General features: G+C 38.0%; 2 protein-coding genes across 2 annotated transcripts; one reads left to right on the forward strand and one right to left on the reverse strand.

Annotated features, from left to right (window-relative positions):
- The first annotated feature begins 1301 nt into the window (after positions 1 to 1301).
- LOC109192508 (protein STRUBBELIG-RECEPTOR FAMILY 6-like) lies at positions 1302 to 6517 on the forward strand. The gene is made up of 16 exons (XM_019343181.1): positions 1302 to 1518; positions 2373 to 2505; positions 2587 to 2658; positions 2740 to 2805; positions 2889 to 2960; positions 3040 to 3111; positions 3206 to 3277; positions 3369 to 3434; positions 3523 to 3588; positions 3675 to 3991; positions 4255 to 4541; positions 4652 to 4917; positions 5215 to 5347; positions 5571 to 5707; positions 5806 to 5962; positions 6119 to 6517. The coding sequence occupies exons 1-16, from the start codon at positions 1419 to 1421 to the stop codon at positions 6263 to 6265; spliced, it is 2163 nt and encodes a 720-aa protein (XP_019198726.1). The 5' UTR covers positions 1302 to 1418; the 3' UTR covers positions 6266 to 6517.
- Positions 6518 to 6615: 98 nt separating this feature from the next.
- Positions 6616 to 9829, reverse strand: LOC109192509. The gene is made up of 3 exons (XM_019343182.1): positions 8380 to 9829; positions 7743 to 7992; positions 6616 to 7104 (listed from the first exon to the last, which is right to left on the reverse strand). The coding sequence occupies exons 1-3, from the start codon at positions 9690 to 9692 to the stop codon at positions 6928 to 6930; spliced, it is 1740 nt and encodes a 579-aa protein (XP_019198727.1). The 5' UTR covers positions 9693 to 9829; the 3' UTR covers positions 6616 to 6927.
- Between the last annotated feature and the right edge of the window lie 1986 nt (positions 9830 to 11815).

Raw genomic sequence — 11815 nt, forward strand, 5'->3', positions numbered from 1 at the left:
TTATAAATAAAATAGTATTATAATGCATTTTAGTTTGTTTCTATTTTTAATTTGAATGCATGGCTTGACACATATATTGCCACACTGGGTATCCATTTTTGCCTAGGGATAACCGACTATTAGGACTAGCTAGATGCATCAAAATAACATATGGATATGTTTATTATAACTTGTTAAAGTTTCGAGGTTTAGTTTTTTTTTTTTTTGTTTTTTAAATAATAGTTTGATGATTTATTTAACAAATTTTTAAATTATTTATATTTATTAATTATCTATGATTCGATTCACCATACAATTGTAAATATGAATATGATTTTTAATGGATTAACACAATAGATGTGTTTAGTTAATAGATTTTGATCGAGTTAACATGACAATATAATCTATTTAAATCGATTAGATTAGTTACTATACAAATTTTTTAACATTAAACTTTAGAAATATAATCCAATAAAATAGAAAAATATACGATTCAGAATATACCATAAAGTTATAAAATAACATCTAAAAAGCATAATTAACATGTTAATCAATGGGTTAGTCCATTAAGACACGAAACTTAACGACTCAACAAGTTACAACCCGAAATATATGAAGCCTAAGTATAAATTTATTTATTGTTTTACTTGATTTTTGAGTTGCGTAAAAAACTGTCAAGTCTATCTATAATTTTTTTTTAGAAGTATATTAATTGTATCATTAATACAAACCAAACCCTAAGATTTAGAATGTTATTGATTTCAAACTCCAGTGTAATGACTAGTCCTTTTCTGTTCAGTCAAATACTACCAATTTACCAACACTAGAAGACGTCAACAACCCAAAATGGAAGAGAATCCCGTGACTATTTCTTCTCTTCTAATCCACTCTCTGTATATAGAATAAAATAAAAAATTACCCAGCAAAGGGTGAAGATTCCCACTGAAATTATGGGAATTATTAGAAAATTCAAAGCACAAAAAATTAATTAGAGTGTACAAATAACGGTGGAAATTGAGGACTGATTGAACGAGTCACAGTGATTTGAACAAATTGTAAAAATGAAATATTTATTACGGAGTAATTCATAAGATTGTCCCGTTACTTTCTAGTTGTAAAAGTGGGTATATTTACAAGCTAGAAAGTCCTAGGAAAAAAAAGAAAGAAGAAGGGAGTAGGGGACAGGAATTCTGTGGCCTTGGATTCTTTAAGCAGGACGTGGGTGCCAGCTTTAATGGGAAAGGGTAATGGCGTAATGGGTGCACAAAAAGTATGAGCCCCAGAAAAAGTTAGTCGCAAAAATCATATAATATTTGCACATGATTACAAGTATATTTTCTTGGGTTAACAATAAATAGTATTTAACAAAAGTTGGAAGCTCTGACAAGGCCCTTTTGTTCCCTAGTTGGGACTGACTGAGCGAGCGAGCGAGCTTGAAGATGAGAGAGCTAATGGGGCTGCCGTGGGCGGTGGCGCTTCTCATTGGGTTTCTGCTCAACGCGCCGCCCTCCGCCGTCGCTGATACAGATCCGACTGATGGTTAGTTTCTTCTTCAACCTCCTCTCTCTCTGTTTATAGGAACTGTTGTTTTTTGTCTGGGTAATTACTGAGAGGGTTTGAATGGTGAATGGATTGTGGGTTTCTTGGAATGTGAGTGTGGGATTTGGGAACAGTGAGTAAAGATGGCAACTTTTTTTGTTATCATATGTTTATGTATGCTTTATGGGACTGTTGAAGAATGAAGATGAAAGCTTATCTTGTTCAAAGGGCCTGGAATGGAAGATAGTTTGATGCTGCTCTCTTGTGAAATTATGCATTTTTCTTGTTTTTCATTTCTTGGGGTTTTGAATCTCTTTTTCTTTTGTCGGTAGTAAAAGGCAATAATATCTTTAGTTTTGCCTGTCATTGTTGGAATTTCACCTTCATTCATAGCTTCCCAGAATCCCAGTTCTAGTTGTTTCTCAAAGATGGTTCATTTACTTAAGAATTTCTGGTTTTTGTCTTTATAAAGTTAGGAGTTCAAGCCCACACAGGTAGCTTAGTTGGTTCTTGGGTGGGAGATTGTTGCCCAAGGGGACATGTCAGCCACTCTCTTCTGGGGTGGCTCTTTGTGGCCCACCTAATGGGCTGCTGAGTCACCGTGATTTAACCCTCCACAATCTTGTTGGGTTGAGGTGTGGGGGCCTGGGCGAGGGATTTTGCCTTTTGTGGGCAAAGTTAGGAGTTCCGGGTAGAGTAAGTTAATGGCTTGATTCCGTTGTAACGGAGGGTTAAATGTAGTTATTATAGTTGAAAATTTTAGACATCGTTTTTCAATTGTTTGTTCCAAGATGATGGTATTCATGCTTTTGTGAAAAAGTGATAAACCGGAAACTTGCTTTTTGCATTTCCAGCGTCAGTTCTGAGGGGGTTGTTCTCCAGCCTGAACTCACCACCGCAGCTTACAAAATGGACGGCAAATGGTGGAGACCCTTGTGGAGAGTCGTGGAAGGGCGTTAGTTGTTCAGGCAATAGAGTAACCGAAATGTGATCCTCTATTGCCCTTGTCATTACCCTCTATCGTAGCTCTTGACCCGATATTTATTTCTTTCGTTTCATTTTTTTCAGTCAGATTTCGGGTCTACAACTCACTGGGTCAATGGGATTCCAATTGGATCAACTGAAATCTGTAACCACCTTGTAAGGCAGATGGCTTTCTATGACATTAGTTTCTGTGGGTTTCTTGGAATTCCCTATAAACGATTTCTTTGAATTTTGCAGTGATATAAGTACTAACAATCTCGGGAACTCATTGCCATATCAGCTCCCTCCAAATGTACAGAAACTGTAAGCTTCTTACTAGCTCAATCTACAATCCTTTGCTTTTATAAAATGCGTTTCGCCGTTTAAAATTCCTCTTTAAAATGCAGAAATCTCGCTGGTAATGGCTTTACCGGTGGCCTCCCATATTCCATTTCACAAATGGCCCCCCTCGAATATTTGTAAGCGAACTTGATTGGAAATTCAATTTTGGAAATTAAATTTATGTGACTTATGCCGTTGTTGCTTTTCCAATTGTAGAAATGTTAGTCACAATCAACTCCAGGGCGAAGTGACCGTCATGTTCGTATCGCTTACGAACCTGTCGACACTGTAAGACCCGTACCCAGACTCTTCCGTTTCTTGAAATTTCTTGAAATTCGTCTTATTATGAACTGAATGAGATCTTTCGAAATTAATGCTTCAGGGATTTCTCTTTTAATTCTCTGGCTGGTAATATTCCTCAAACTTTCAGCTCGCTTACAAATATGAAAAACATGTAAGTATAATTTATTATTTTGTTTTTTAGTATTTGTCATGTTTCGTTTGAAAGCTGGTTTAACATGGATGGAGTTTGTGTTGTCTTGTAGGTATTTGCAGAATAACGTGTTTACTGGAACTATTGATGTTCTTGCAAATCTTCCCCTCGATAATCTGTGAGTTGTATATTTACGCATTTCGATATCTACTACTACATATATTAGTTGGAATGAACTGTGCAGTGACACGTACTTTTGGTTCTAGAAATGTCGAGAACAACCATTTTACGGGATGGATCCCTCCACAGTTGCAAGGCATAAACAGTTTACAGTGAGTATTTTTGATTGCACGGGTTTAATTTGCGGGGGAGAAATCTTTGTTCGTGTGATCGTGTCTAATTCATTGTTCTTGTACAGAACGGGTGGTAATTCATGGAACTCGGGCCCTGCGCCCCCGCCTCCACCTGGCACTCCACCGGCAAACAGGCCCAATCATAGATCCGGAGGCGGCAGCAGCCCATCAAATGGTGGAGGCAGTGATAATGGTGGTGGCGGTGGCGGTGGAAAATCGGGTATCGGGGGTGGAGCTGTTGCGGGAATTGTGATATCCATTTTGATTATAGGAGCAATAGCAGCATTCTTTATTATCAAGAGAAGATCGAGGAGGACTTCAACCGATATCGAAAAGGTTAATAGTCAGCAGTTTCCTCCTCTCGTCTCGCACAAAGTACAAGGTATGTATCGAGCTCATTTCTACCCTATAGGCCTCGAATAGGTCAAGGTCACTCAATTGGGCTATAAATTGTATGATATAATGCACGTGGGTCGACTGAATCCAATCAATTAGCTAGCCTAACCCATGACCTTATAAATCCATATGTTCTCTCATATTTTCTGGGACTCTTAACAAAGGAAAAAAGGCTACTTTCATTGAAATTTCATGTTATTAGGTGTCACGCTATGTTCTTTGCTTGATTTTCCGTCAATTTGGGTGCAGAGATGAAATCTGTTCAAACGTCCTCCACACTGGGAACGAAAACCGTGGAGACGCCAGTCGAAGTAAATTTAAGACCTCCTCCTATCGACCGTCCTAAATCGTTCGACGAAGATGATATATCACCCAAGCCCGTTGTTACCCCCAAGAAAATCGATACGTCTCAAATAAATGCTACCCAATACACTGTTGCAGACCTGCAAATCGCTACAGATAGCTTCTCCATCGAAAATCTTCTTGGCGAGGGATCGATTGGACGTGTTTACCGGGCTCAATTTGAAGATGGAAAGGTATAACCTTTACCTAGTTAATAGCGTACATTTCACAGCGATATTATAGATAAATAATCAATGAATGATCTTTTGCCACTTTATAGTGTTAACATCTTTCATTGTGTTAGGTTCTTGCTGTCAAGAAAATAAACTCCACTGCTATTGGGAACCCCGAAGATTTTCTGGATATAGTTTCTGAGATATCCCGACTGCATCATCCAAATGTCACCGAGCTGATTGGGTATTGTTCGGAGCACCGACAGTATCTACTAGCTTATGAGTTCTACAAAAACGGTTCTTTGCATGATCTTTTGCATCTCTCCGACGAATACACCAAGCCGCTGACTTGGAACAACAGAGTGAAGATTGCTTTGGGGGCAGCACGTGCACTGGAGTAAGTTTAATTAAACATTATACTAATAACTACTCCGTATTTTAGTAGCTATATGATTCAATTGATATCAGAAAAAAAGTACTTTGGAAAAAATTATTTACTTGCCTACAAACATCGGCCATCAATTGGGCTATAATGAACATGGTCAAACCACACTAAAAGATTGAATCCAGCCAATTAGCTAGTGTAACCCATGGCCTTATAAACCCATATGTTCTCTCTTATTTTATAGATGTGGGACTCTTAACGGTATTTACATACAAGTTTGCCTGCAAGCTTACTAAGCGTCATTTGCAGGTATCTACATGAAGTTTGCTCGCCATCGGTGGTTCATAAAAATTTCAAATCTGCTAACGTTTTACTTGATTCGGAGTTCAACCCTCACCTATCGGACTCTGGGTTAGCTAGCCTTATCCCAGACGAAGATCAGGTAGCTTCTTGCATGCCTTTTGTGTATTAGCTTAGTGCTTAACCTTTGAGTGTTTGGTTGATTTGGAAAATTTCCTCGCATAAAATTGCTTTCATAGTTTGGCTTATTTTCCGTTGTATGAATTATGCACTTTGTCTTTAAATTGCATTGGTTTGGTAAAATCCCGCGAATGTCCCCAGATTACTATTATGTCGTTGAAGCTTCTAATTTCGAACTTCTTCAGGCTCTAAACCAGAATTCAGCGTCTGGATATGGTGCGCCTGAGGTGGCCATGTCTGGTCAGTATACAATAAAGAGCGATGTGTACAGTTTTGGCGTTGCCATGTTGGAACTTCTTACTGGAAGAACACCATTTGACAGGTAAATTTCTTCGAGAAACTACAATTTCGTCCCAGAGAGGTAATAGGAAATGGTCTAGAGATTCCGGCTTTTCTGATGACACTTTCTTCATTATGTAGTTCAAGGCCAAGACCCGAGCAATCCTTAGTTCGATGGGCTACACCTCAGCTCCACGACATTGACGCCTTATCTAAGATGGTTGATCCAGCACTGAAAGGGCTCTATCCAGTTAAATCTCTCTCCCGCTTTGCTGATGTCATTGCACTATGTGTCCAGGTAATTTCTCGAGCCAAAATTTAACCAAAACCAGTAACTCTATACTCTTTCCATTAAAATATAAGCGAGCTACAATCCCGTGCTGCCTGCTTGAAAGAAACTATTTAGTTCACACTATTGCTATGTGTTAATGGTTCACTACAAAACATGTGGCAGCCGGAGCCTGAGTTCCGACCACCTATGTCGGAAGTTGTTGAGGCGTTGGTCCGGCTGGTGCAACGGGCCAACATGAGCAGGAGGACATTCGGCGCTGATTCAAGGACCAGGTCTGGTAGCGCAGATTCTCAGGAATACGAGCTTTAGATTCCTCGGACGCCATGTTTTGCTGCTCCTAATCCTGATGTTCGTTGTATCATAACGGTAGCGGATTCTGTAACATTGTTAATAGCGTGATCCGTTTCGTTTGCATTTGCTGCCATTAGATTAGCTTCTTCTTCTTCTTCACCTTCTGCAGAACTGGACTCCTGGATTCTTGTTTTTGTAATATGGGAGTCTATTGAGAAGAGTTGTGTACTATCTCACTCTGGATTTTTCCTCCTATACAACATATCGTTTCTTCGTTTTCCATTTTCGGGCTTTCTGAGTCCCAGAATTTTCAGATCATTGCGAGTTCCAAATGATTGCTTACACAAGAAAATCTTATGGCTCTGATATGAGATACAAGAACAATGGAGCACAGAAGAAATCTATGCCCAAATGAAATTAAAAAATTTTAAAAATCTGTAGGACAAAACGAATCAGCAATGTGCTAAAGCTAATATTGTACACTAAAATACAGAGAAAAAATGGGGCAAAAATGCAGATGGCCATACATAGAAGTGAACAAAGCAAACACCATCTAACCATTTCTATCATCTTCAGCTTCCAGTAAATGTTGATCAGTGAAACTCGATGAAGAATGAATAGTTTTCTGATTCCATAGGCTCTGCTGGTGGCAATACGAAAAGTATAAGAAATTTAGGGAGTCACTCATCGTCTGCAATAAAGTTTGGCACTTCACCCTGACAAAGATACTCGTCGCACATTGATGCTGATCCCCAGCCCCTCCGGAGTCTTAAAATGTCCTCGGTGAAGGTGGATCCCGGAGCTCCAATAAACACCGAAGACAAAGCACATATCGTCTTGTCTAGCATTGCTTCCACCTTCAAGGTGAAAATACAAGAAATATATTGAAGGGTAAGAAGAGTAGAAAACAAAGACGAAAGTCAATACAAAAACAGTATTTATGGGAAGAAACATCAGACTAATCCTACACCTAAAGTGACCCGATTGTCTTCTTCAACAGAGTCATACACTTGTCTCTGCTGTCCCACAAAATACAAAATGAACTGATGCTCGAAACTTCAGCAGAATTGCAATAATAAATCATGTGGTGATCAAAAAAAAGTTTTTAAAAATTAGAGATTCAATATGAAAGGGTTGCCACTCAACACTGCCTATTACACATCTATATCAGATTGAGTACATGAAAGATAAAATAAAATAAAAGGTCGAATATCAGCAAAACAAATTTTGACGATAAAAGTAATTTCCCCTATGAGACATATGTCCTGCAATAAGCCAATAACCAATAGACAATTTTTGGATGAAAATATCCGTCTTACATATTACTCAATACAATATTTTCAAATGCAAATTAAATGACCCTTGCATTTTATGAAATAAATTTTGAAATAATTCTTTGGAGAGTAAAATATTTAGTCTAAAGTCCATTATCAATTAACCCAGACACATTGATGCACAAAGTTTGAAACAATTGTGTAATAAATCAAAAAATCACCTGAGTGTCTTCCTCAAGGCCGTGTCTATATAATAGCGCATCCCATTTTTCGGCTGAATTACGAGCAGGTCTTTTAACAAGTGGCACAGTCTTTCCATTGAAGACAACAAGAGACTGAAGCAAACTAGTTTCACTTTCAGCAGCATCTGTAGATAGATATATTACTGGAGAATTGGCCCTTTCAAGCACACGATTGATACAATCTGCAGCTTGAGGAACAGGGTAGAAGCAACTTGGTTTCTTGGCATTGCTGATAATTTGGTAAGTATAATTAGAAATAATCAAAACAAAACAGATTCTTGAAAGCATATGAAGCAAACTCTAGCTACAAACTACAGCATTAGATGAATATTTTGAGGCATGAAGATGCAAAGCTGACTGTGAAGCTTAAGAGGTAGGTCTTACATAATCAGAGCACATTAGTCATTCTCAACTTTACAGGTTTCTAAAATATGCATATACATATCTCTTCTACTCCTCGCCTTCAAGGTTTTGATTCTTGTCTTTTACATTCAAAAGTTAAAAGCATACTTTCTTGATGATTAAAATGAAAGCATCTTAATGGTTTTTAAAGCATCTTAATCTTTAAAAAAAAATGGTTTTTAACAAGATAGACAGCAAAGAAACGACGACATACCAAAATTTTAAGAAGCCATGTCTACGGAAGTGAAGTGCTATGAAGTCCTCTCCCAAAAATGTCTGAACAAATCGCTGGGCAGTGAGCATAATAAGACGGCTGGGCTCGATAAGTGTCTTACATTTGTGGGCAATGGGACCACCTGGCTGCATCACCCAGCCTGTCTCCACATCAGCAAAGAACACATCACCAATAGCAATAACATCATCATTTGAAGAAAACTTTGAAACTATATCTTGGACAGTCTTTTGCTTTGGCTTCTTAACATCCTCATTCCAAGCAGTTTCAATCTTATTCATAGAAACCCCTGAAGACTTCAACTTTTTAATTCGATCATCATCCATAAAGCAGGGTTGTGGCTGGGAAAAATAACAAATGACCTTATCTATATGCACATGATTCTTCTGACTTTCTGCAAACTCCTCATAAGTGAGGACTACTTTTCTCCCCAAACACTTATTAATGTGATCAACATCCAACACCCTCTGAAACTCATAATCAACTTTTGAGCTTGGAACAACCAAAAACCGGTTAAGTACAGCTGCAAAAAACATGTGCTTCTCCAAACAAATCAAATGGTTCGACATTTGGCCTGAGACACAAATGGCAAACAAGTACTTATTTGATTCTGGCTTCCACTCTATAGTTTTCCTCTCAGACCATCCCTGATCAACCTTTCTACACCTACCTAAACCGCTAATGCTTGGATCTGTGTTATTATCAGATAAATCTAATGAATTCCCCAATTGATGGGATGACAGGAGCACTTGTTGAATTTGCTTATTCAATGAAATCTGACTTAGCAAATCAGCTTTCAGATCCTCTAAAAATACAGCGGAAAATGAAGATCCCGTCCTCTCCAAACTCGAATTCGAACTACCGCTACCAGCATTACTAGAAGTAGAATTACCAGTATTATTAACAGCAGCCAATCTCGTTTTATTTACGAATGTATGATTCCACTGCTTGAAAAGCTCTAACTGCTGTTGTCTAAGCAAATACAGAGCCCGCAACTCGGACTCGCGCATGCGATTAGCCGGAGAATCGAAAGTAATCTTCGAGACTCCGGTTCGGAAGATGTTTTTGATGTCGGTAGTGGCATAGAGAAGGATAACGAAGAGTGGGAGAATGATGGCTAAGCAGTACCTCTTCCTGCAGATGAAGTTGAACCGCGCGGGGTCGATGAAGCGGTCTTTATTGCCGTCGATCTGGAAGGAGGAGCGGCCAGGCGATCTCGCGCCGTCCCGCCGTTCGCCGTCGCCGATTAGGTTACGGCTATCCTCTTCGTCGTCGGAAGAGGATGCTCTGTCCATTGTGCTGGTGACGAAGATCAAATGCGCATCGAGAATTTGTAACTGTAAGCTCTGGTTTCTCTCTCACGCAGTACACTTTTCAGTGTGCGTTTTTGCAGTTGCGACGTAGGAGTGTAAACCAGAATTCATCATTAGTATTCGGATTCATGATTTGTCGGTTGAGGAAAGTGACTACTTACCGCCTTACCGGATCCTGATTCCTGACCCGTTGATGCGTTATGCCAACCCGCGAGCTGCTGACGGGTCATCCATCCTGCCCATCCCGAAATGAGTAATACTAATTACTAGTACTACACATACTTTCATTTTTACTACATTGTATATTCCATTCTTATATTGTATATATCTTGATTCATTAAAAAACATGTAAGTTATAATTTTTTTTTCTCCTTCTAAAAAAGACACATGACAAGAGTTTTACTCCTTTAAAGTCCATTTATCAAACTACTCGTGAACTATTTAGGTTTGATTTTATAAATATTTCAGTGTTGTAAAAATCAAGCTAAGTGCCCTTAGACTGAGGCGATTCCAACTCTATGTAGCTTTTAGTCTGTCGGCTAAACGTCCTAGGCGTTGAGTTGGGCGCCTAACTCGGCCGAGTCGGGGTCCAACTCAATTGAGTCGGCCCTCAACTCGGGCAAATGATTTTTTTGCCTGCTCGATTGCTTATCTTCTATATTCCTCCAGCTATTTATTCAACTAACCATCTAACATACTAGTTGACTAGTTTGAGAAATTATAAAAGTCTAACAACTCACAATCTTGAGTAAAAAAGTAGAGATGATATACTCATATTATTCGGCCGCTTAGGTGCTCTAAATGTTAGGCGCCACCGGACGCCTTACTAGCGCCTAACGCCTTCTGCAAAATTGAAATATTCAAATTTAATTCAATTACGATCAAGTTGGCATCAAATACAAGTGGAATAATAGTCAAATAAGTCATCTGTTACACAACAAACTGCAATTGGGCTATCGAACTAAAAAAAAAACTATAATTAAGTCCCCGAACAATACAAAATAATGCAATCCAACTTAAAGTGACTTGTTCACCTGATAACATGCTGACGTGGCAATATTTTAAAAATTGTTATTTTAATAAATTTAAATAAAATAATTATTTAAAAAAATCAGGGTCACCTTCTCCGTGTAGAAGGCAAGGCAACCCAGTGGGTTGCCTTCTCTAGTGAGAAGGCGACCCTTTTTTTTAAAAAAAAATATTTATTTTATTTAAATTTATTAAAATATTTTTTAAAAATATTTTTAAATTCGGTAATCACTACTTCTCCATGTTACCAGGTCATAGGTTAAATTGTATTATTTTGCATTATTTGAGAATTTAATTATATATTTTTTTTAATTTGATGATTCATTACGGTTTGATATGTAATTAGATCACCTATTTGACCTTAATCCAATTCAAGTAATAAATCTGAGCATTTTAATACACTATTGAGTAGCTCACGACACTAATCGAGTTTAATAATTTTATATAAAACTGATGAAGTTATAGAATAGTGTAATCGAATCAATCAATTGGAGCAACTTGTGCAACCGAATTGTCATGTAGTTGTAGGCTACGTTTGTTAGCTGGAAGCTACGATAGGCAAATGACAAACATTATGACCACCCCCATCTTTAGCCCTTCAATTAGGTCTCGCCATGTAGACCCCACTTGTCCTGTCAGTTGGCCTTTTAAATGGTTTTTGCTACCGTACAAAGAAAATGGATTGTTTTTTTGTTGATGGGAGAAAGGTTTTTTTTTTTTTTTTTTTTTTTTTTTTTTTTTTTTTTCGCATTTTACTCTTGCAATGTCTTAATTTTTGTCAGAAAAAAAAAAAAAGACTAATTGCGTCTCACTGTCCACCCACCCAACAGACGGTGAACGTCAGAGTGGTCACCAGCTAACAGCCACCCTAACTAGAGACCGTTGCTTTTCCCTTTTTTAGAAAAAATTGTCATATTTTCTTTTTCTTTTTCTCTCTCCTACATGACTTCCTAAAAAAGTGAAAAAACTCAACAATTCTCAATCAGAACATCATGTAAAAATTTATTTGCTGACACGCCATGTAATTGAACTCTATTCAAAATTCTACATTTAGGGTGTGTTTGGAAACCTGGAAA

Source organism: Ipomoea nil, unplaced genomic scaffold, assembly GCF_001879475.1.
Source record: "Ipomoea nil cultivar Tokyo-kokei standard unplaced genomic scaffold, Asagao_1.1 scaffold1770, whole genome shotgun sequence".
Lineage (NCBI taxonomy): Eukaryota > Viridiplantae > Streptophyta > Magnoliopsida > Solanales > Convolvulaceae > Ipomoea > Ipomoea nil.

Coding starts and splice junctions, on each gene's coding strand:
- LOC109192508 (XM_019343181.1), top strand. CDS start 1,419: ATGAGAGAGCTAATGGGGCTGCCGTGGGCGGTGGCGCTTCTCATTGGG. Junction 3,112..3,205: donor CTTACGAACCTGTCGACACT/GTAAGACCCGTA, acceptor TTAATGCTTCAG/GGATTTCTCTTTTAATTCTC. Junction 5,348..5,570: donor TTATCCCAGACGAAGATCAG/GTAGCTTCTTGC, acceptor GAACTTCTTCAG/GCTCTAAACCAGAATTCAGC.
- LOC109192509 (XM_019343182.1), bottom strand. CDS start 9,692: ATGGACAGAGCATCCTCTTCCGACGACGAAGAGGATAGCCGTAACCTA. Junction 7,993..8,379: donor CATGGCTTCTTAAAATTTTG/GTATGTCGTCGT, acceptor CCAAATTATCAG/CAATGCCAAGAAACCAAGTT. Junction 7,105..7,742: donor GCCTTGAGGAAGACACTCAG/GTGATTTTTTGA, acceptor TTCACCTTGAAG/GTGGAAGCAATGCTAGACAA.